We start from the raw sequence: 23,345 nt of genomic DNA, 5'->3' as shown, positions 1-23,345 counted from the left end.
TCCCTTCTAAGCTTCACCCTCCCTGCTGAGCTTCCTCACTAATAGGCTGAGTAGATCTCAGCCCTTCTTCTCAGGGTCTCCTTTGTACCCTTATGTATTTGTCTACTCACATATGCAAGGCTTCAGCCACAGAGAACTGCCCTCTGACTTTCAGCATGTCTCCTCTTCTCCACCTCTGTGCCTATGCACGGGCTTATTCCTCTCCCAGAGAGGAATCATAGGCTCACTCCCCTCCCTAAGAAGAAATTTTGTTCATCTTTTCAACTCACCTCATGTGTCATCTCTTTTGAGAAACTGTCCTCTCTGTTCAGACCAACTATGTGGGCTTCTTCCTGGTAACCCAAGCAAGAGCCATGTGCCCAGTACCAGGATACAATCGTCTTGGGGATGCAATGGACTCAATTACTGAGCCACATATGTTCCTGAGACTAACCTCAAATGTTTGGGAGAAAATAATCAACTGTGAACCATACTTATTAGATAGGTAAGGTCTTCAGTAGAAACCTGGATATGGCCTTTGTAGCCCAACCTCATCCTGAGAATTCAGCTCAGACTAGAGAAGGGCGAAGCAACAGGAATGTGTCAGGCTTGTGGAACCTGTCTGTACGCTCCACCTCTTTCCCCCTTTTCTTTTCTTTCTTTTTTTTTTGTGTGCCAGTTCTGGAGCTTGAACTCATGGCCTGAGCACTCTCCCTGAGCTCAAAGTTAGTGCTCTACCACTTGAGCCACAGCTCCACTCCAGGCTTTTTGGTAGTTAGTTGGAGATAAGAGTCTCATGGACTTCCCTGCCAGGACTGACTTTGAACTGTGGTCCTTGTATCTCAGCCTCCTGAGTTGCTAGGATTACAGGTATGAGCCTCCAGCACCCAGCTTTCCCCTTTCTTGAGAGCTCACCTGCCCACCTTTCCAACTATCACATGCAGGGGCATTCATGCAGACCCAGCAATGCCCATAGCCACATCACTCACCTCAGCACAGGCATGGGGCTGGCCCTGGTATCTTTGGCCCTAGGGTCTTCCTAACACACAGCTCTTCTCATTCCTCTAGCCCCCGCAGCCTGATGACCTCTCCATTGTGTGTTTCACTAGTGGCACAACAGGTAAGTAGAGATGACTATTGTGGTCATCTATCTTCACCTTTTCCTGGAAGCCTAGCAGTTGACTTCCAAGAGCCCGTGGTGCCTCTATGAGATAGGCTGAGCCTTGTCCTCGCCTAGCTCCATGTGTTCGCACCTTTTGCTAGTGCCATTGCCTGGACTAGACAGGACCCAGGTGACCAGCTGCAGATGGACAAACGGGTCATGTAGACCTTGCGCTTCCCAGAGCTGAGCCAGTAGAGCCCTGGGTATCTAGACCACATGCTGGGGTAAGACTTTTCCCACAGCAGTCATTTCTTTATGGGAAACACCTGTCACTCCACTGTTTCCTGGCCCTGCCTCCCCACCAGGAACTGGGGAAGGGATATGGCATTTTGTGTCTCTGAGAGGCTAAGTTTGAGTCTCATCTCCACACTTGCTATGAACCCATCACTCATTCTCTCTGCCATCCCTGTTCTCAGTTTCTCACCTATGAGCAGGATGGTTAGGTGTCAGGTGGGAGATGGAGCAGGATACAGGTGGGCAGTGCAGGTGCTCTGCAGCAACAGGCATGACTGTCAGGAAGAAATGGCACAACCTGTGCGTGGAACCAACCATGGGGTGCACACATAGCATGAGCAGAGACAGAGTGGACATGAAGCCTATGGTACAGGCACTGTACTTTGCAGTTTCTAGGGGCCCGCCCCACCTTCTCAGTGTGCTGCTAGGGCCTCAGCTGAGTCTGTGTTGTAAGCAGCTCCACATTGAGCCTGCCCCAAGTGGACACGAGCAAATGGAGGTCTTAAGAGTTGTGCCTTAGCGGGGCGCCGGTGGCTCATGCCTGTAATCCTAGCTACTCAGGAGGCTGAGATCTGAGGATCACGGTTCAAAGCCAGCCGGGGCAGGAAAGTCTGTGAAACTCTTATCTCCAAAAAACCACTAGAAAACCGGAAGTGGCGCTGTAAGTGGTAGAGCGCTCACCTTGAGCTGAATTGTGCAGGGACAGTGCCCAAGCCCAGAGTTCAAGCCCCACAAGTGACAAAAAAAAAAAAAAAAAAGTTGTGCCTTGTTCTCAGAACTCCCCACCCAGTCTGTCTGCCACTGTCTGTCACTCTTGTCTTATCTGATGACTTGGGAAGTTATTTGCTTTGTCCTGAATGAGCGAAAGGTTTCCAGACTTTCTCCAGACTAAGGACTGGCCTGCCTGACAACAGTTCTGGAGGTCCACACCTCCCCCCCTGCTTCCCCCCGCTATAAAAAGAGCTTCTAAGACATTTGGCTGACCTTTACCCAGCTCCAGAACCCAGATTCTCCATGTCAATGGATCATGAGAAACATGGCTTTATTGAATGGAAATGGATTTTTGTTATTTATTCAGGTTGGCTTAAGGATTTTTTACCATACTCAGAAAAGAAATAAAACTTACTAGAAGTTGATATATCCAGAGCTAGTCCAGTTTAAAAATACCCTTCAGGCTTACATTGCACTTTAAATAAAGCTTTCCAACGTTTCTGTTGTTGCTCGTGGGGCTTGAACTCTGGGTCTGGGCACTGTCCCTCAGCTCTTCAGCTCAAGGCTAGTGCTCTATCACTTGAGCCACGGTTGCTACTTCTGGTTTTCTGGTGGTGTATTGAAGATAAGAGTCTCATGGACTTTCCTACCCTGGCTGGCTTTGAACCACGATCCTCAGCTCTCAGCCTCTTGAGTAGCTAGGATTACAGGTGTGAGCCACCAGTGCCTGGCTTTTGTTTTTTCATTTTTTTCCAGTTATGAGGTTTGAACTTAGTGCCTGGGCGCTGTCCCTGAACTCTTTTTACTCAAGGCTAGCACTCTACCATTGGAGCCATAGCTCCACTTCCAGTTTATGAGTGATTAATTGGAGATAAGAGTCTTACAGGGATTTTTTATGCCCAGGCTGGCTTTAAACCATGATCCTCAAACCTCAGCCTCCTGAGTAAGTAGGATTATAGGCATGAGCCACCAGCAGGTTTTTTGTTGTTGTTGTTTGTTTTGTTTTTGGTATGAGTTTCATAGTGACAATATTTGGGGGAGTATTTCACTGCTGTGACCTTTAGCTTTGGACCTCTGCCTTCTACGAGTGCCTTCAAGGCTTTTACCATGATACTTGGTCATGATGCCCTACACCTAGGAAAGGACTTCCGGAAGTAGAAATGTGCTGGTCTGGCTAGATAGGACAGACGTCATGTCCAGTATCTTCCAGACTGATTGCCAGTCAAACGCTGAGCTGTCCTACGCAAGCTCCGTGCAGTGGAACGGAATGCATGGAGCCTGGAAAATGAGTTGTGATTTAGAGTCCCAATCCTGCTGTGGCTGTTGCTGGGACAGAGCTAGGGCAGTAACTAGATCTTTGGCCCAATATCACCCTGCCAGTGGATTTCCTTGGCTTTAGAGTAAGCCTGGGCTGTGCTTCTTATATTCATTCTGATGTCAGCTTGTCAGCCACATGTGTCCTTGGCATCATAGCTGAGGTTTCATGCTGGCTTTTAGCCTGATCAGGCCACATTGTTCTTCTGATGAGCAAAGATGGAAATTATGATCTCAATCTGACATTGGCCCTCGATTCTGGTGGAATTATTCTAAGAAAGTTTCCTTCTAGCATGTGGTATATACATCTGAGGAAACCTAAAATAAGCTAGTGTTTTGGATCCCTTAGCCATGCCAGGAAGACTCAGGAGGGCTGGGTGCCAGTGGTTCATGCCTGTAATCCTAGCTACTCAGGAGGCTGAGATCTGAGGATTGTGGTTCAGAGCCAGCTCGGACAGGAAAGTCCATGAGGCTCTTCTCTCCAATAAGCCACTCAGAAGACCGGAAGTAGCAATGTGGTTCAAAAGCTAGAGCACTAGCCTTGAGTTGAAGAGCTGAGGGACAGCACCCAGGCCTAGAGTTCCAACCCTACAACTGACAAAAAAAAAAAAAGACCCAGGAGGAGGAGAGAGATTGTTCTTTGTATCTAGGGCAGATATATGGTTAATTATGCATTTCAAAGTAACCATTAGCCAGCAATGAATCTGAACCTATCTCTCCAAACATTTTAAGAAACTAGATTCCTTAAATGCTAGTTAAGATGCTGTATCCTTAGGAGTTTTGTCGTCTTCCTTCCAAAGATGAAAAGCAGTGGTCTTGTGAAGCACTTTCTCCTCATTTTGTGTCTTTGACATTTTTTCTAGTTTGTATGTGTTCATTCTGTGTGTGTGTGGGGGGGGGGGGTCCCAGGCCTTAAACTCAGGGCCTGGGCACTGTCACTGAGTTTTTTAAGGCTAGTGCTCTGCCACCTGAACCACAGCTCTAATTCTGGCTTTTGTTTTGGTGATTATTTGGAGGTAAGAGTCTCAGGGACCTTCCTGTCTGGGCTGGCTTTAAACCGAGATCCTCAGATCCCAGCCTCTTGAGTAGCTAGGATTACAGGCGTGAGTCACCAGCTCCCAGCCTTTGCTTGTTCTTCTGAGCACCCACTGTGCATTAGACCTACCGTCGAGCAATGGATAAGAGAAAGCCCACATGACATGTATGTGTTCACAAGCTCACAGCCCACATCATCAGGCAGTTGCAGTACAATTTGGTTATTACTTGAGGGTCTGCATGCAGGCTGCATAGGGTACCCTGCCAGTGAGATGTCGGATCAGCAGGACACAAAGGATTCCTATAGAATTCCAATCTAGCAGATTACTAAAGGGTCAGTAGTTGGAATAAAAGATAAAGAGAGAAAAGGGGGTTCCTAAGAGAGGGAACAGCATAACAATGACAGCATGCCCAAATAATCCACAGCAAGACAGAATATTGCTGTGAAGGCAGATTGAGTGAGGAAAAGCAGGGGCCAGGAGCCGGCCCAGCCTGGAAGTGCTGTATGTGAAGAATGATGGCACAAGAGTTCCAAAAAGAGCCAGAGCAGAAGCAGTCAAGAGAACACAGGACAGACGCTGTCAGCACTGTGCGGCTAAGTTGTATCCAGAGGATGTGTGAACATTCTGCATCATGCTGGAGAAGGAAAGGCTTACTGAAACTCAGTATAATTGAATAATTGCTGCCATCAGTCATTGTTTGGGCAGGAACTGAATTGAGCTTTTTTTTTTTTAATCAATAAAGACAACTTTCTCTCAAGATCCTCAGACCCTCCACACTGAGGTTATGTTAGGTGTGAGGAAGCCAGCCAGCCTCACAGATCTAAAGTTCTGTGTATGGCAGTGGGCTCCTGTTTTGTGACAATCCTGATTCCATATCTGCTATCTGGGGTGGGAGGGGAGGAGTGTTCATTTAAAAAAATTACTGAGATTGATTACATAAATTTCACAAATTTCACAGTATTGTGGGATAGTGATACTTAGTTAAAGTCATAAACACATTTTAACCTTCACAAGGCAAATTGTCATCATCATGGTCTATAATGTATGTGAATTCTATGAGCTATTTCTTCCACATCAGGTGGTATGTACATTTCTTTCCTTTCGCTTAGTATATAAGCTGTTCCCTCTTTCCCTCTCATTCCCTCCATCCCATCCATCGCTGCCCTTGAGTTGCTTAGTTTGTTTAAATCAGTGTCCAGTACAGCTGATGGGCCCCTCTGTTGTATATTTTCCTGTTTCCCTCTGATTCTGTGTCCCCCTCCTAGCTTCCCTCAGATGTGCCTATATATATACACACATATATATAAATATATACATGTGTAAATATGTAAATATATATATACATATATAAAAATATAAATATATATACATATATATGTATAATACCATATATGAGGTCAGGAATATGGAGTCATTTAGAAATGATATGACAAATTGAGTGTAGGTCCTTTGTTTCTTGAGTCCTGTTTACTTTGTCATAACATCCACGTATCAGGGAGACCATGTGCCGTTTGTCTCTCTGCTTTTGGCTTACCTCAGTCAAAATGATTTGTTCTAGTTCTATCCCTTTCCCTGTGTGTGGGGCGTTCTTTAGAAACTTCTAGAAACCTGAGAATTCATAGGTAAAACTTATGAGACAACACTGAAAATATTTTGTGGGCCCCAGGAATTTTGGATCTTAAGAGACAATTGGTGGAAATGTCTTAATAAGGGCCAGGGTTTGAGGAAGTGCTAGAATTAAAGGACAGGTAGAGGTAAGATAGTCTTTCCAAAATGAAGGTACTTTAATAACTACCTATTATAAAAATATGACCTTTTAAAATTATGTGTCCTCTTTACTCCCAGAATCACTTCCTATGTTTTGGCAGTTTAGGGAGGTCTATTTTTGTGTTTGGTCCTGGGGCTTGAATTCGGGGCCTGGGTACTGTCTCTGAGCTTTTGTGCTCAAGGCTAGCACTCTTACCACTTGAGCCACAACTCCACTTCCAGCCTTTTTTTTTGGTGGATAATTGGAGATAAGAGTGTCACAGACTGGGCTGGGAAGGTGGCTCAGTGGTAGAGCGCTTGCCTTTGCATGCCTGAGGCCCTGGGTTCGATTCCTCAGCACCACATAAGCAAAAAGAAAAAAGCTGGAAGTGGCGCTGTGGCTCAAGTGGTAGAGTGCTAGCCTTGAGCTGAAGAGCTGAGGGACAGCGCCCAGGCCCAGAGTTCAGGCCCCATGACCGGACCCAAAAAAAAAAAAGAGTGTCACAGACTTTCCTGTCCAGGCTGTGTTTGATTTTTGTTTTTGTTTTTGTTTTTTGGGGGGTCTGGTCATGGGGCCTGAACTCTGGGCCTGGGCGCTGTCCCTCAGCTCTTCAGCTCAAGGCTAACACTCTACCACTTGAGCCACAGCGCCACTTCCAGCTTTTTTCTTTTTGCTTATGTGGTGCTGGTGCTGAGCAATCGAACCCAGGGCCTCCTGCATGCAAGGCAAGCGCTCTACCACTGAGCCACCTTCCCAGCCCCTGATCAGTTTTAGGCAATAAAAAAGTCCCATGGTATACATCATAGTCTTAATTCAGAATCAAGTGCTGATCCAAACCTAGGAATCTATGGTCTTCATTGAGACCTCTCTCTCCCCGCAGCAGGTCCTGTTGAGAGCTTAACAGTGAGGAAGTGGTATCCCTTTCCTCTTTTCTGCATTGCTGTTTCTCCCCCTCCTCCAGCTTGCTAGAAGAGCCTTCTGTCACATTTGAAGTAAATGGCCTTACAGGGAGATGGTTTAAGGAAAATATCTGTCAGTTCTCCTCCCCCACATACTCAAAGCCTCATTCTTGCTAGGCAGATGCTCTACCTCTTGAGCCACTCTGCCAGCATTTCTGCTTTGGTTATTTTTTGTTTGTATGTGCCGATACTAGAACTTAAACTCAAGGCCTAGGTTTTGTCTGTTACGTGTATGTGTGTGTGTACATGCACACGCGTGTGTGTCAATCCTGAGGTTTGAACTCAGGGCCTGTCCCTGAACTCTTTTGTTCTCAGCAACTGGCACTTTACCGCTTGAACCAAGCTCCATCTCCAGCTTGTTTTTAAAAAAATAATATTTGAGGCCGGGTGCTGATGGCTTAAGCCTGTAATCCTAGCTACTCAGGAGGCTGAGATATGAGGATCACGGTTCAAAGCCAGCCCAGGCAGGAAAGTCTGTGAGACTCTTATCTCCAATAAACCACAAGAAAACCGGAAGTGGTGCTGTGGCTCAAGCAGTAGTGTGCTCATCTTGAGCTGAAGAGCTGAGGGATAATGCCCAAGCCGAGTTCAAGCCCACGACCAACAAAAAAAGAAAAAAGAAAAAAAGAAAATTTGATTTTTTGGTGATGAGTTGGAGATAAGAGTCTCATAGACTTTTCTGTCCCAGGTGGCTTCAGCCTCAATCCTCGGATCTCAAATTTCAGCCTCCGGAGTAGTTAGGATTACAGGTACAAGCCATCAGTGCCCAGTTGTCCCTTAGATTTTTTACTAAAGGTTTGTGCTCTACCATTTGGGCCACAGCTCTACTCCCAACTTTTTGCTGGTTAATTGGAGATAAAAGTCTCAGAGTTAGCCGGGCGCCGGTGGCTCACGCCTGTAATCCTAGCTACTCAGGAGGCTGAGATCTGAGGATCGCGGTTCAAAGCCAGCCCGGGCAGGAGAGACCGTGAGACTCCTATCTCCAATAAACCACTAGAAAACCGGAAGTGGCGCTGTAGCTCAAGTGGTAGAGCGCTCGCCTTGAGCTGAAGAGCTGAGGGACAAGCGCCCAGGCCCAGAGTTCAAGCCCCACAACCACCAAAAAAAAAAAGAAAAAAAAAAAAAAAAAGTCTCAGAGTTTCCTGCCCGGACCTGCTTTCAAATTGCAGTGCTTGGATCTCAGCCTCTTAAGTAGCTAAGATGACAGTGTGTGCTACCGGTGTCTGGCTTGCTTTGATTTTTAAGATAAGGTCTCACTTTCTACCTGGGTTGGCCTGGTTGTGATCTGCCTGTTTCTGCCTCCCCACATTGCTGATTGATTTAATATTTCCCCGGTAAGTTCTGCAGGTGAATCTGATCCCCTCCTTTTGGAGTTTCATATCTACTTTATCTGCTGCCTCAGTGGGAACATCTAGTTTAACATCTGTTGTACTGAGATCATGTCCCTAATCCTTATAGCAGGCACCCCTGTGAAGTGGGCACGATTGTCCTTGATTTAGAGGTAAGGAAACAGAGAAGGGGGTGGGGAGCAATGGCTTGCTGACATGATGGCTATAAGACTAGGATTTGAGCCATATCAGACATACAGAAGCAGTATCAGGGCTGTGTTTAGCCAGATGTGAAATGGTGCTCCCTCTGGCCTTGTGCCCATCTTTGTCCCGACCCCAACCAGTCTCTATCCTGTGAGTCATGGTCAATGACCTCGCTTCCTCAAGGTTCCCAAAGACCAGGCCTCATGATCACCCTTGAAAAGTCACATTCAACAAAGCAAGAGTATGTCCCATCTCTGTGAATGAGCAGACAGAAATTGCTGCCTCTCTGGCCGGGCCTGAGCCTGAACCTGGAGGTTTTCAGTGAATCAGATGTATCCAAGCAGACACAAAGCAGCCTAGAGCAGCGATATATGTTGAAGGAACTGGAGGCCCAGGGTTGGGCTCTGAAGGAGGCAGGAAAGGCTAAAGTGCAACAAATGGTAAACGCTTCAGCCTTTAAGACAGTCCTCCTGTTTAGCCACCTGTCAAGAGCCTCCTGGTGGTCTTAAAGGGTCTATCAAGTGGAGGTTCCTAGATGTAGCATTCATCTTCTTGGATCTCCAGGGTAACTGAGGCCAGGTACCAGAGACTTGGAGGCCAGCCTGATGTCTGGTACTGCTGGCCTCTGGCACAGTTCTCAGGGAGTGGCCCTTTACCTCCCAACTAATGTCCCTTCTTTCCATCTGTTTTCAGGGAACCCTAAAGGTGTGATGCTTACCCATGGGAATGTGGTTGCTGATTTCTCCGGCTTTCTGAAAGTGACAGAGGTGAATAAAGTAAACTTACTACATGCAGGTGTCTCTTTGAGGACAACCTCAAGTCTTAGAGGGGTTTTAAATGCTGTTTCTTCTTTTCTTTTCTTTTTTTTTCTCCTCCCCTGATCAAATCTGGGCTGCCAATAAGAGGCAGGAGTTTCTGTACTCAATAGAGCAATTGCATCTGACAGCCACTTCTAACCTCAGACACTGGTTGAGTTTTCTGCTTGTCTGATTTTCAGTTGACACACATCTCATAATGTCACCAAGGTTGGCTTTGAACTCATGATTCTCCTGCCTCAGCCTCCCAAGTGCTGTGATTAAGTCATGCACCACCATGCATGGCTTTTAACCCCAAACAGTGAAATGACCAATACTCAACAAACATTCAGTTGATTTAGAGAGCTGAGATCGCAGAAAAGCATGTGAACCTGATTTCCTTTTTTTTAACTTCAAAAATTGAGATCCCTTTGCTTTTGCATGGGTCCCTTTAATTAAAACAAGTAATCCTTGTTAACTTGTTCTTTAAGGAGGCCAGGGTTTAATTCAGCCATTTTGTGTATAAGGACTACTAGAGTCTGAGAAACAGTGGCAGCTGCTGATTTATAAGGTTATACTTACAGGTAAATGTAAAGTCAAAAAAGCCATATATCTTGGCCTGACAAAAGTACATTAGTGTTTATAACAGGCTAAGAAAGAAGGATCTCCCCGGGACTGGTAAGTAGATTCTGAAGTTGCCTTCAGGAGAAAACAAATTATCTTTCCATTGAAACCAGGCCTTTTCTCCCTAGTAGAGACCCCCTCTTGCATGCTACATGACATTATAAAAGATACACCCTCAGATGCTTAGATTCATGGTTCAGATTATGAACCATGAGCCATGTTTCCAGGCTTTGTCCAAACAGGACCAAAACAGGACAGACCAAGAGAGCACACTTCTGTGACAAAGTAAAAAAGCAGGCAGGCTCACAAAAGCTGAGCCTCCTTGTGCAGGCCTCTGCCTGGTCAGAGCAACCCGTTTCTAGGGTCAGACCCAATTGTAAGACTGATTGGGCTGGCATTCTGCCCAGGCTGGTGGGTGTAGCTGGCCTTGTTTTCGTGTTCTTTTTTTTCTTTTTTTTCTTTTTTCTTTTTTTTGTCAGCCGTGGGACTTGCACTCAGGGCCTGGGCACTGTCCCTGAACTCTTTTTGTTCAAGGCTAGTGCTCTACCATTTTGAGCCAAAGTTCCACTTTCCGTTTTTGAGTGGTTAATTGGAGATAAAGAGTCTCTTGAGAACTTTGCTGCCCAGGCTGGCTTCGAACCATGATCCTCAGATCTGAGCCTCCTGAGTAGCTAGGATTACAGGTGTGAGCCACCAGCACCTGGCTGGCATTCTCCTTTAAAAGCCCTGATTCCCAGCTGTGGCTTGTGAGGCCAGGTTCAGCTACTTTTGTCTGGGGCTTGGGTCTCCCTGTCTCACCACCACCCACAGTTGACATAGGCGTGGGGCTCTATGGGCCTCCTTCTCCGGAAGCACTAGAAAGTGCTGATAGTCTAGGACCCTCTGACTTTTCTGCTCAAGTGGCCCCAAGAGACTGGGGTTCTACCATTGTGGGGAGGCAGGGAGGGGAGCCAGGCTGGCGCCGACTGACTGCAAGTGAGGTGCAGGCCCCTCCTGAAAGGAGACTTCCCTGCGGAGCTCGGCTCTGCTGGTTTATATGTGCTTCATGTGGCTCTTTGCTTCTGCAGATAACTCAGACCCACTGGCGCTGCGACCTAACACTCCGCTTCCTATGCTGCCCTCCCTTTCTCTCTGCACCATCCTCTCCCTCTCCCCATCCCTCTCTGGCTCTCATTTTATTTTTTCCCCTCTCATCTCACCTTTCTGTCCCACCCTCCCTCCCACTCCCCATTCCCCCCTCTTCCTGTTCGCCCATCCAGGATCATTTTTCTCTTTATTGTTTTATGACTCTCTTGTTGTCTTCCTGTCAGTGTTTCTTTCCTTTCTGTCTCCCATGCCCATCACCTGCAGAAAGTGATCTTTCCGAGACAGGACGATGTGCTCATCTCCTTCCTGCCTCTGGCTCACATGTTTGAGAGAGTGATTCAGGTAAGACGCCCACCTGACTGATTGGGACTTGCCTGGGCTCCTTCTGTTTTCTTGCAGAGTCAGTGGGCTCCCACTTGTGCGGATGTGCACTTTTCCTATTTGCCTTTAGCACACATGTTTGAGCGAATGGTGCAGGTAAGGCCCTGGCATCCAGGAGGCACAAGCCATGCCTAGAACCCATAATCCTGTTAGGGTGTCACTTACCGCTAGTAGCGTGAAGACTAAAATACCCTCTCTTCAGAAAGTACCACAGAAGCCAGGGGGAATCCAAGGACCTTGGCACTTGTCCCTCCTGGCAGCATCGTTCAGGGAAGACCCCACAGGCCTGCTGTGTCTTGCTGAAGGACACACTCAGCTGGTAGCGACCCCTGCTAGTGGCAACTGCTCTAAGAGCCTTGCAACTTTGCACAAGTGCTTTGCCATCCAAGCTCTGTGCAGTAAGTACTTCTCTATGTACAGCCAATAGGCTTCTGTCTTGTAACTCATAAGAGAGCAGTAAAGTCAGGGCATCAGATTGTCATGGCTCCTCAGGCTGCAGGTGGGGGCTGATGGTATGTTGACTCAGAGACAGGCCTTGTGGTAGTACAGAGTGAGTGAAGGGCGGAATCCATATCTGATTATTGGAACAAAGGATTCGCTGTTCCTGTGTCACGCAAAGAACCATTTTGAATAAGCAGCATTTTGTTGTTACATGTTTGTGCCAACACTAGGGTTTGAACTCAGGGCCTAGGCACTTGTCCCTTAGCTTTTTTTTTTTTTTTAACTCACGGTTGGTGTTCTAACACTTGAGCCACTGTTCCTCTTCCATCTTTTTCTGGTTAATTGGAAATCAGAGTCTTGGATATTTTCCCTGGCTGAGCTGCATTTGAACCACGATCCTCAGCCTCCTGAGTAGCTAGGATTATAGCATGAGCCAATGGTGCCGTGGCTCATAAACTTCACCTTTTAAATTTTACCTATTTTGCCTCAGGGCATGCTTTTCAAGCTTGGCTTTGAATGCCAGCAATTACTGGCAATTGTTTTGTGGCACTAGGCAAGTTGCTTTACCTCTCTGATTTTTAAATTTTTCATTAAGGAAAGGGTTGTTAGGAATACTGCCTTCCTTATAGGGTTCTGTGAGCATTAAAGGATTAGATCTAAGGCTCCCAGTGTACTCCTAGTCCTGAAAGGCCTTATGGCCTCTCACCAACCATGACCCACAGCCAAATTTGGTAACAGCTCCAGTACCCATGGGGATGGAGGTTTCCTTTCATAGTTGTCGAGATGTTCCTGGGGAAACTGATAGACTATCTAGACTTGAAGCAGACCCATTCAAGGATGCAGTGCTTTTCAGAGAGCTGAGCTCCCAGGTAGGCTCATGTCCAGGGTTTTAGAGTGGGTGTGAGGGACAGGCATCGATGAGAATGCCTATCTTAGTCTCTTCTAAGAGCTCAGAACTCTGTCCCCATTTCTTCTCCCTGTGATGGAGTGAAACTTAGTGCAATCATTCGGGGGGGAGTCAGGGGTGAGAGATAGCTCACATAGTATTCTTCAGTGTCTCCCAACAGCAGCTATAACTGGGCTCGGGTAGGGGTGGGGTCACTGAGGGTAGAACTTTGGATAGCTCTCACCTGAAGCCCAGGGCTGCCTAGACTAAAGGACCTTCTTACCCTCTCTCTCCAGTCTGTTGTCTACTGCCACGGGGGACGTGTTGGCTTCTTCCAGGGGGACATCCGCCTCCTCTCAGATGACATGAAGGCTCTGCAACCCACCATTTTCCCTGTGGTCCCGCGACTGCTGAACCGGATGTATGACAAGGTGAAGTCCAAGGGGGTCTCTGGCCAGAGTGAGGGGCTGTGTATCAGCTCATTTGGACAGAATCCGTTTATTAGGCAGAAACCTCATATAGGTTTTCCACACTTTCACACCATGACCAGAAAGTTGCCTCCTTTCTTGTATCCTCTGATTCTTTCTGTTTTCTCCCTAGTTTCCAAAAGCCTGGTTGAGAAGACTTAAAAAAAAAAAGAAAGAAACCTACATCTATACAATGTCCCTGGACCCTGGCAGTGTTAGTGCTTTTTTGTTTCCCATGGTACTGGGGCTTGAACTCTGGGCTTGGGTACTGTCCCTGAGCAGATTTTTGTTGTTGTTCAGAGCTAGTGTTCTACTATTTGAACCACATCCCCACTTTCAGCTTTTTGGTGGTTAATTGGAGTTAAGAGTCTCACGGACTTTCCTGCCCGGGGTTGGCTTCAAACTGTGATTCTTAGATCTCAGTCGTAAGTAGCTAGGATTTCAGGCATGAACCACTGGCTCCTGGCCATAGCCTTCATTTGGATGTCACATAATCCATGACAGGGTACAATGGCTTCTCTGCTGGCTGTCTTCCTGTAAGACACATGTTTAGAAGTGATACATTCAGATCCTGACCGCTATTTCCAACTTGTGTTCCTCAGATCTTCTCTCAGGCGGACACTCCATTAAAACGTTGGCTCCTGGAGTTTGCAGCTAAGCGCAAGCAGGCTGAGGTCCGGAGTGGAATCATCAGGAATAATAGTATCTGGGATGAACTCTTCTTTAATAAGATTCAGGTGAGAACAAGGACAACAGGTGATTGTAGAGTAATATCTGTATCTAGTGGCCTGCGATCTTGTGAAATAGTAACATTTGCTCATCAGATCAAAGTGTAAGTTGAAAATGGTCTTTAAAAGAAATTGGAAATGTGTATTTGCCAAAGGGCAACCAGCAAGAAAATAGGTTCCTTGACCATCATAGTAGCTTTGCCCTTGAGTGGATGCTTCACAAGATATTCCTATGGCTCCCAGGGCCTGGACACAGTGGCTTTCCATTAGCATCAGGTTCTATCCAGATGACTAGCAATCTTTTCCTCTTTTCTTCTGTCTTTGCAGCCTCTCCTAAAGCAGGCCAGCCCAGAATTCCATATTTCTGAATCTCCACTGAAATCTTCAGACCCTGCATTGCCCAAGAAATATGTAGTTGATTAGTGGCATTACTAATTTTCTTGCTATTCTATTTTTAGCTGTGAAAAATTAATATTTAAACTCTCTTGGCTCAACTTACAGAAACAAAATGTTTCAAGTATCTTTTACCCTCTGCAATGCATAGTAAATAAAGCAGAGTATTGATTTGTACATGAAAAAAAGGCAATGCCATTAAAATGAGAGCTGGAAGAAATTGTCCTAAGTAATTGTTTTGGATGCTTATGAATGATGGAAGAGTGAGGGAACCGCTTTATAATTTATGGAAGGAGAGGAATCATAATCATAGCATTCTGTACAAACTAATGACACTTATCTAAAAAGACATAAAAGAGTTGGTCATTGTGTGGCTTGAGTTGCAGACTGATAGGGCTCTTCATTTATAAGAGGAAGGGACTTTCTCAGCTCAGGGTCTTGTTTCTTAACCTGCGTCCTAGCATTGGTGAATGTTGCCCTTGAATGAAGACCATCACAAACGTTGGCAGGTTCTTGTCTCTTTCCACAGGCCAGTCTTGGCGGCCGGGTGCGGATGATTGTTACTGGAGCAGCCCCCGCATCACCAACAGTTCTAGGATTCCTCCGGGCAGCTCTGGGATGCCAGGTATTAATGCACATGGCCTTCCATAGGGGCGGACAACAGGGATGCATTAGGCAGGTAAGCGATTATATTCTTGACTGTATAGGAAAGGATCCTAGAGCCAAGACTTCTTTGGCATAAAAGCCTCCTCATCTGAGGATTGAAAAAAGAAAATCCAGAGCCATTGAAAGCTAGGATGGCTTTGCCACCCACATTCTGGGAAGCCCAGGTATTTCCGCTCTGAGCGATTCCTTTACCTGGGCCCATGGAAGTTTTTAGCAAAAGGCAAACAGACCCCATACACTATATTCACATCCTCAGTATGCTGGAGAACCTGTATATAATGTCTTACAGCTATACCTTCTCCAGCCTGCAAAGTACCTCCTGATGTGGAAATGGAGTGCTGAGAGAGGACTAAAACCCAGTTCTGTGTTATTTAATTCAACAGATTTTACTATCATTAAAAACAATTCTGGCCGGGCAATGGTGGCTCATGCCTGTAGTCCTAGCTACTCAGGAAGCTGAGATCTGAGGATAGCAGTTGAAGGACAGCCCAGGCAGGAAACTCCATGAGACTCTTGTCTCCAATAAACCACTAGGAAACTGGAAGTGGTGCTGTGGCTCAAGTGTTAGAGTGGTCGCCTTGAGCTGAAGAGCTGAGGGATAGCACCCAGGCCCAGAGTTCAAGACCCACAACCAAAAAAAAAAAATCATTCTTCCATTTATCCAGTCCATGAAAATATAGTCAGTTCCTTCATAGGCAGGGTATTGTGACGTGGTTATGGGCATGGGCATTAAATAAATATGTCAGTTTCATAATTGTGCATGCTTAAATTTTTATGCTATAGAACCCATAGCTTCTCACACTATTCTGCTATTAGAGACTGACATGGCTTGTCCAGTTTTTTGTTTATCTGTTTTGCCAGTCCTGGGGCTTGAATTCAGGACCTGGGCATGTCCCTGAGCTTCTTTTGCTCAAGGCTAGTACTCTGCCACTAGAGCCACAGTACCACTTCTGGCTTTTTCTGTTTATGTGGTACTGAGGAATGGAACCGAGGGCTTCATGCATACTGGAGAAGCACTTTACTACTAAGCCACATTCCCAACCTTTGACTAGTTTTCAAGGCAGATTCTCCCACATTTGCAGTGAGGTAGGCAAGAGGGACTCTGGAGAAGAAATCTTTTAGAAGATTTGAAAATGCTTATCTTTAATCCATATTATTCCAATGGAAAAATTGAGCCCGTGGTTGAGAATAGGCCTGAACTCTTACTACATAATCTTATCTGCCAATTGTCTGTGATAAAACAAAAAGAAAACAGCCCATTTTTCCAAGCACATATGGCTACACAATGTTCAGCTTCACCTGGAATTAGCTACCCTCAGAGCACTACCCCACCCATCCTCCCTGGGGAATAGCCAGATGTCCAGTGAGAAGTTAGGTAACTGAAAATGACAGTCATTCAGCTCTTGGAAGTTGTGGGTGCCAGTGTGATTTCTGTGTTCTGCTTGAAGGTTTATGAAGGTTATGGCCAAACTGAGTGCACAGCTGGATGCACCTTCACCACACCCGGGGACTGGACCTCAGGTAAGATGGGCTGCAGATACAGAAATGCTCCCCAGCCACACCAAGTTAAAACAGCTGGCTGTGCAGCTCCATCCTGGGAGTGAATTTGCATGGACACTTAGAGGAAAAAGTCAAAGTAATGAAAAAAGATGCCCAACGCTCGTGGGTCACACCTGTAATCCTAGCTACTCAAGAGGCTGAGATCTGAGATCTCCATTCAAAGCCAGCCTGAGCAGGAAAGTCTTTGAGACTCTCATCGCCAGTTAACCATCAGAAAACCAGAAATGGCACTGTAGCTCAAGTGGTAGTGTACTTGACTTGAGCTGAAGAGCTGAGGGACAGTGTCCAAGTCCAGAGTTCAAGCCTCACAACTAGAAAAAAAAAGTGAGAGAGAGAAAAATGAAAAAATTAATGGTGGTTATGTCTGAATTGTGTTATTTTTGGATCTGATGTTTGTTAGAAATGTTTGTGGGGTTTTTCCTGTTTTCCTATTTCTTTTATAGATAGATAGAAGATACACAAAAACTAGATCACAACATAGAGCTTCAGGTGGTAAAATCCTTAAAATACCAGTGTGTGATGAGTTTTATAGATTGTAGATATTGAACAACCTTGCCTATAGGTTTTTTTTACCCAAAATTTTGGATTAAAAAAAAGCAAGTTGTGAATTGGATATGACATGTAAAGGAGAGGAAAGTTTACATGGATTATAGGTACTGAGGACTGAACCCAGGACCTCATGCATGCTAGCTTACCCCTTTGAGCCACATTCTCCAACTCTTTTAGTTTTGTATTTTGCCCCTGTGAGCCACATTCTCCAACCTTTTTAGTTTTGTATTTTGTTTTTGAAGTCTCCTTAACTTTGCCTAAACTGTCTTGGAACTCTTGATTCTGTTGCCTCCAGTTTCTGAGTAGCTGGAATGACAACGTTGTACTACCACACCTGGCCAATATATTGTTTCATACAGGGCCATTTTAGATGCCTTTTGGAAGCAGTGGTCTTCTGTGTCTAGTGACAACCTCAGAACGATGCAGTTCCCAATCACACTTTCATTCTGAGAAAACGCATCCTTGAGGGTGGGGGGAACAGGTGGGGAGCCCATGGCTTATCCTTCATGAGACTCAGAACAGAGATTGCAAAGAGTCTGAAACACACTCAGCAGAAGAAGCCTTTTGCTGAGTAAATAGTTCCAGTTGTGAGCCAACTTCCTCTTGGGCCACTCTTTGGGTTTAAGTTTGTGCAACACTAAATGGAAATTTTGGGATGATGTGCATGCAAAAAAATTACATACTCCTTAATGCAGTACTATTTTCAGAGCACCTTGAGGTAGTCAGTATAGTCAGGAGAAATATGATAGGTAGATTCTAAGTTGGAATTGCATTTGGCCAAGGATAGACCTTTTTTGGTGTGTAGTGTGATTCTTATCTCCTTAAACTTTAGCTGAATAAAGCCTGTTCTGTATATAAACTCTTGAGTCACTCTGCCATTGCCGACTGTCCTTTAGTAACCATTTTTGAGGTCCTTCCACACTACTTTTCTCTTTATTGCAGCCATCATATTGGCCTCCATTCTCAGGTTCCTTCTGGACACTCCCCTTTCTCCCTCTTAGATCATCTCCTGCATTTTCCTATAGAAAACTGTTGAGTGTTTATTCATCTTTACTATAAAAAAAAACATTGGGCTGGGAAGGTGGCTCAGTGGTAGAGTGCTTGTCTCTCATGCATGAGGTCCTGGGTTCAATTCCTCAGCAGAAGACCTGAGGGACAGCACCAGGCCCAGAGTTCAGGCCCCACAACTGACAAAAAAAAAAAAAACCCAAAGCATTTAAGGTTATTGGAAATGAGAGGATTGGTATCTCTGTACAATATTGTAAGAGTTGGCAACATGTCTTAAACCAAAATGTCATAGCTTTAGTTTTTGTTATTATTTCAGGACTTTGGCCAGCTCCTGTTTAAAAAGCCCTTCTACTTGCCAATGAATTGGATTAATAACCACAAACAATGACTGGAAAATTACTTAGATATAATTTAGTGTTTAAAGTACATAAAGGCAGGGTGCTGATGGCTCATTCCTGTAACAACTCTAGCTACTCAGGAGACTGAGATCTGAGGATCACTGTAGCCTCGGCATGTCCATGAGCTTCTTCATCTCCAATTAAGCACCAAAAAATGCTGAAAGTGAAACTGTAGCTCAATTGGTAGAGCACTAGCCTTGAGCAAAATGACTGAAGGACAGTGCTCAGGCCCTGAGTTCAAGCCCCAGAACAGCATGTACACACATACACACACACTCACTCACACTCACACACACAAGTATATAAGACCAAGAACATATAAACTCTTATGGGAAAGGGAGAATCAAGTTACCTTGTCCCAGTTTTTTGTTCCTTTGTTACTCTTAAGTTTAATGTGTAGATCAGTATCATCCAGGTACCTATAAGAAAAATAGAATCGTGTGCCTTCTCCCAGACCCACTACAGCAGAGTCTACAATTTAACAAGATTTCTAGATCAGTTCTATACTCATTAATCCACAGTCTGGTGACTAAAGGAAAATGATGTTTGTATTTTATGATCCCAAGGCAAGACATGTGATCTGATCTGACTATAGTAGAAAAAGGTTTTAATGTGGGTACCATTGTAAAAAGTAATCCTGACTGGTGCTGGTGGCTAATGCCTATAATCCTAGTTACTCAGGAGGCTGAGATCTGAGGATTGCAGTTCAAAGCCAGCCCGGGCAGGAAAGTCCAGGAGACTCTTATCTCCATTAAACCACTAGAAAACCAAAAGTGGCATTGTGGCTCAAGTGGTAGAGCGCTCGCCTTGAACTGAAGCGCTGAGGGACAGTGCCCAGGCCCAAAGTTCAAGCCCCACAACTGACCAAAAAAAAAAGTAATCCTGACCAGGTGGTTGATCTGAATGCAAGACTCCCATATTGCCCAGGACTCCTGTACAGATCAGTACTGGGTTGTGTGTGTGTGCCAGTATTACTCTTTAGGAATCAAATGTAGCCAGGTGCTGGTGGCTTGTGCCTATAATCCTAGCTACTCAGGAGACCGAGATCTGAGGATCACCATTCGAAGCCAGCCAGGGCAGGAAAGTCCATGAGACTCATCTCCAATAAACTACTCAGAAAAACCTGAAAGTGGAGCTGTGGTTCAAGTGGTAGAGCACTAGCCTTGAAAAGAAGAAGCTTAGGGAGAGTGCCTAGGCCCTGAGTTCAAGCCCTGGGACCAACCAAAAAACAAACAAACAAAAAGATCAAATGTAAAACAAAGGCCTAGCAGAGGTTGGCCTGACTTTTGTTTTGTTATTAGTGCCTATTCATGGTAAAGGTGTGTCAGAAACCAAGTGCCATCTTGCTGTGTGTTCTAGGACATGTAGGGGCACCTCTGCCCTGCAATCTTATCAAGCTTGTGGATGTGGAAGAACTAAACTATTGGACCCACAAAGGAGAGGGAGAGGTAAACTTAAGGATGTGGCCATTCATGTCTGGATCCTCGGTGTAGTAAGTGAAAATGAATGAACAAAGACAGAGTGGAATTATTTTCCTTTCACCTGTGTGTAAAGTAATTCTAAGTAACTTATTCATTTGATTCAACCAGCCCTTTATGCTGAAATTCACTGGATCTAAGTAAAGATTTTTAATTCCCTAACTGAAAACAAATAAAAATCTATAGAGGTTTTTTTTTTCCTAATCATGACATGGTCTACTTATGTATAATCTGCTCCAGCAAGAAAACAGCCATGTACAAATAGACCTGATGAGGTGAGGAAGCCAGGTCATCCCTTGATAGTAGATGGGAAACTGACCTCCTGGTGTTAGAAGCAAGAGACTTGAGCAGCACCAATGATGAAAGCTGGGTACCAGTGGCTCACACCTATAATGCTAGCTACTTAGGAGGCTGAGATCTAGGATCATAGTTGGAAGCCAGACTGGGCAGGAAAGTCCAAGAGACTCTTTTCCAATGAATCACAGAAAAAGCCAGAAGTGGACTTGTGGCTGAAGTGGTAGAGAGTTCTAGCCTTGAGCAAAAGAAGCTCAAGGACAGTGCCCATGCTCTGAGTTCAAGCCCCAGGACTGGCAAAAGAAAAACAATTCTGTGCTGAGACCTATGCATATCAAAAAATAGTGCGTGGCCAAGACTGAGGGGCAAAGAAGAAGGGCAGGGAGAAAAGGCAGATAGGGAAGATACTGCTTCAGAAAAAACAGGAACCATTCCTTGTCCTCGGGATCCAGCCCCACGGTATCCCCAGTGGCTTTCATGAGAGGTAGTGTACTCAATTCTTTAGTCTCCCCCAGCTGTCTCCTTTAGGCTGTGACTGAGAGAAAATGTGGTGTTCATTCCCACAGATATGCGTGAGAGGACCAAACGTGTTCAAAGGCTACTTGAAAGATGAAGACAGGACAAAGGAGGCTCTGGACAGCGATGGCTGGCTTCATACTGGAGATATTGGGAAATGGTTGCCGGTATGTGTGTTGGGAACCTTGATGTGTCCCAGATGTTCTGGCAGTGGGAAGGGATGTGATCCAGTTAAGTAAGATGGGAATCACCAGCTTCCTCTTCCTTCCCTCCTAGTGAAGACCATGAGCCTATTAGAGGGGAGAGCTGGAGACCATCTCCCCATTCTTCGCAGTCTGCCAGAAACAGATCTGCTAGTGTTTGGAGTCTGATGGAGTAGAAGGAGGTGCATACCTCTGAGAGACCTGAGAAGGGCATAGATATAGGCTCTCCGCTGAAAGAAGGGGAAAATCTCAGAGCTGGGAGTATACTTCAGTCCTTTTGGCTCTGCCAATAGTTGCTCTCATTACCTTGAGCGAAGCCTGGCCCTTCTCTTGGTTTCCACATTGATGCACTTGTAAAATAACAGAGCAAGCCCTCAGAGTGTATTTTGGACTATAGCCCTCAGCTTTTAGCTCCCAACTAATTTGCCTTATTCTCTTATTTTTATTTTTTATTTTTTGCCACTCCTGGGGCTTGAACTCAGGGCCTGGACACTGTCCCTGAGCTTTCTTTTGCTCCAAGGCTAGCACTCTACCACTTGAGCCACAGCACCATTTCTGGCTTTTTCTGTGTGTGTGGTACTGAGGAATTGAACCTGGGGCTTTATGCATGCTAGGCAAGCACTCTACCACTAAGCCACATTACTCACCCAAGGATATAGAATTTCTTTTTTTTTAAATTTAATTTTATTTTATTTGTGAACATACTGTACAGAGGAGTCAATTGCATGGGCAGTAGGATATAGAATTTCTGTACACAAATTGTGTAAGAACTTCAACCAAGCTGGATGTCAGTGGCTCATGCCTATAATCCTAGCTACTCAGGAGGCTGAAACTTAAGGATGGCCATTCAAAGCCAGCCCAGGCAGGAAAGGCCATGAGACTCTTAATCTCCAATAAACCACTCAGAAAACCCAAAGTGGTGCTATAGGTCAAGTAGTAGAGCACTCGCCTTGAGCTGAAGAGCTGAAAGATAGGACCCAGGCCCAGAGTTCAAGCCCCACGACCGACAAAAAAACAAAACCTCAATCAAGACATAGAACACCTCAAAAGTTCCTTTGTATACTTTTTCCTGGTACATAGTAATTTTTTTAAACATATTATTTGTAGCAGTTAATCTTGTGGAATTTATTGGATTGAGAGATGCCTAGCAGATTAGCAAAACACATCTCTAGACGTGTCTGTCCATTCTCTTATTTTTAAACTAGGGACGATAATGTTACTTGCCTCTCTAGTTATTGTCCGGAGGAATGAATGAGGTTATGTATGTAAAGCACTTAGCACGGCGCCTGGTCTGTAAGTGATACTTAGGTGAATGCTATGACCAGAAAAAGCCTCTGTCACAGACACAGAAAGCCCCTGCCTTCAGGGAACTTCTGCATCTCTGTAAAGTTTCTACAGTTTGCATGGAATTTGAAGCATTAAGTTATCAGGCATATGAATGATGCTGAGCTCTCCCAGACACTCTGTGGACTATAATTCACCTCCACTTACATCTATGTGTTTCCTTTTGAGAAACCCTCAGGCCTGTGGCACACAAGGATATCCTGTGTCCCCAGTGTTACCCTGGGCCAAGAACTCTGGTCAGGGAAGACATACATCTTTAGGCAGTTCCTTACCCAATGTGATGGGCATGCGCTGGGGCATGCCTACCTGGGGAAAAATAAGGTATGAGCCTATGTGCCTTGGCTCATCCTGGACCTGAATCTCAGGATGAATCCCATTCCTGTGAACACACAGAAGACTGGGAAAGGCATTCAGGCCAGGGTAACAGCACAAGCGGAGTACAGATGTTAGGGGTTTAAGGCAAGGGCTTCCAGTGACAGGCCCGTTGTATAGGGAAAAAAGCCAGAAAAGCAGCAGTCCCTGGACACTTCACGGGGAGAATTCAGGGCCTCTTCTTTGCCTGCGCTCCTTCCAAGACCCTACACTTCATTTTGTACTCTTTTTCTTAAGGCTTGAAAAAGTAGTAAAATCTTGAAGCCCATAAACCCTAGATCTGCCACTGATATATCATACTTCAATGGAGAGCAATCCCCAAGGGCACTGTCATTTGTACACCATTGTTGGATTATAATTAGAAATACTTTACAGCTATGTTTATTTTTCCTGTTTCTCTCGTGTAAGATGAAATGGTCCATTCCTGGCACAAGCCCACCTTAACCTTAATAATGGGATTAATTTTTTTCATAACTGACTAA

The 23,345-nt window shown here is 45.3% G+C and overlaps 1 protein-coding gene across 3 annotated transcripts in view; it reads left to right on the top strand.

Annotated features, from left to right (window-relative positions):
• LOC138807888 (long-chain-fatty-acid--CoA ligase 6) overlaps positions 1-23,345 on the top strand; it is a 61,886-nt gene that overhangs the window by 26,677 nt on the left and 11,864 nt on the right. For 2 of the 3 annotated variants that reach the window (XM_069993689.1, XM_069993687.1), the window contains exons 9-17: positions 1,048-1,099; positions 9,369-9,442; positions 11,444-11,521; positions 13,184-13,318; positions 13,957-14,091; positions 15,005-15,100; positions 16,590-16,662; positions 20,016-20,104; positions 20,995-21,111. In XM_069993689.1, the coding sequence (XP_069849790.1) occupies positions 1,048-1,099; positions 9,369-9,442; positions 11,444-11,521; positions 13,184-13,318; positions 13,957-14,091; positions 15,005-15,100; positions 16,590-16,662; positions 20,016-20,104; positions 20,995-21,111 (849 nt within the window). Of the gene's footprint in view, positions 1-1,047; positions 1,100-9,368; positions 9,443-11,443; positions 11,522-11,578; positions 11,657-13,183; positions 13,319-13,956; positions 14,092-15,004; positions 15,101-16,589; positions 16,663-20,015; positions 20,105-20,994; positions 21,112-23,345 lie in introns of all 3 variants that reach the window. The other variant, XM_069993688.1, reaches the window with a different exon arrangement.

This window comes from Dipodomys merriami, unplaced genomic scaffold, assembly GCF_024711535.1.
Source record: "Dipodomys merriami isolate MVZ:Mamm:240054 unplaced genomic scaffold, mDipMer1.0.p SCAF_44, whole genome shotgun sequence".
Classification (NCBI taxonomy): domain Eukaryota; kingdom Metazoa; phylum Chordata; class Mammalia; order Rodentia; family Heteromyidae; genus Dipodomys; species Dipodomys merriami.
This window is presented reverse-complemented; position numbering and strand designations above follow the sequence as displayed.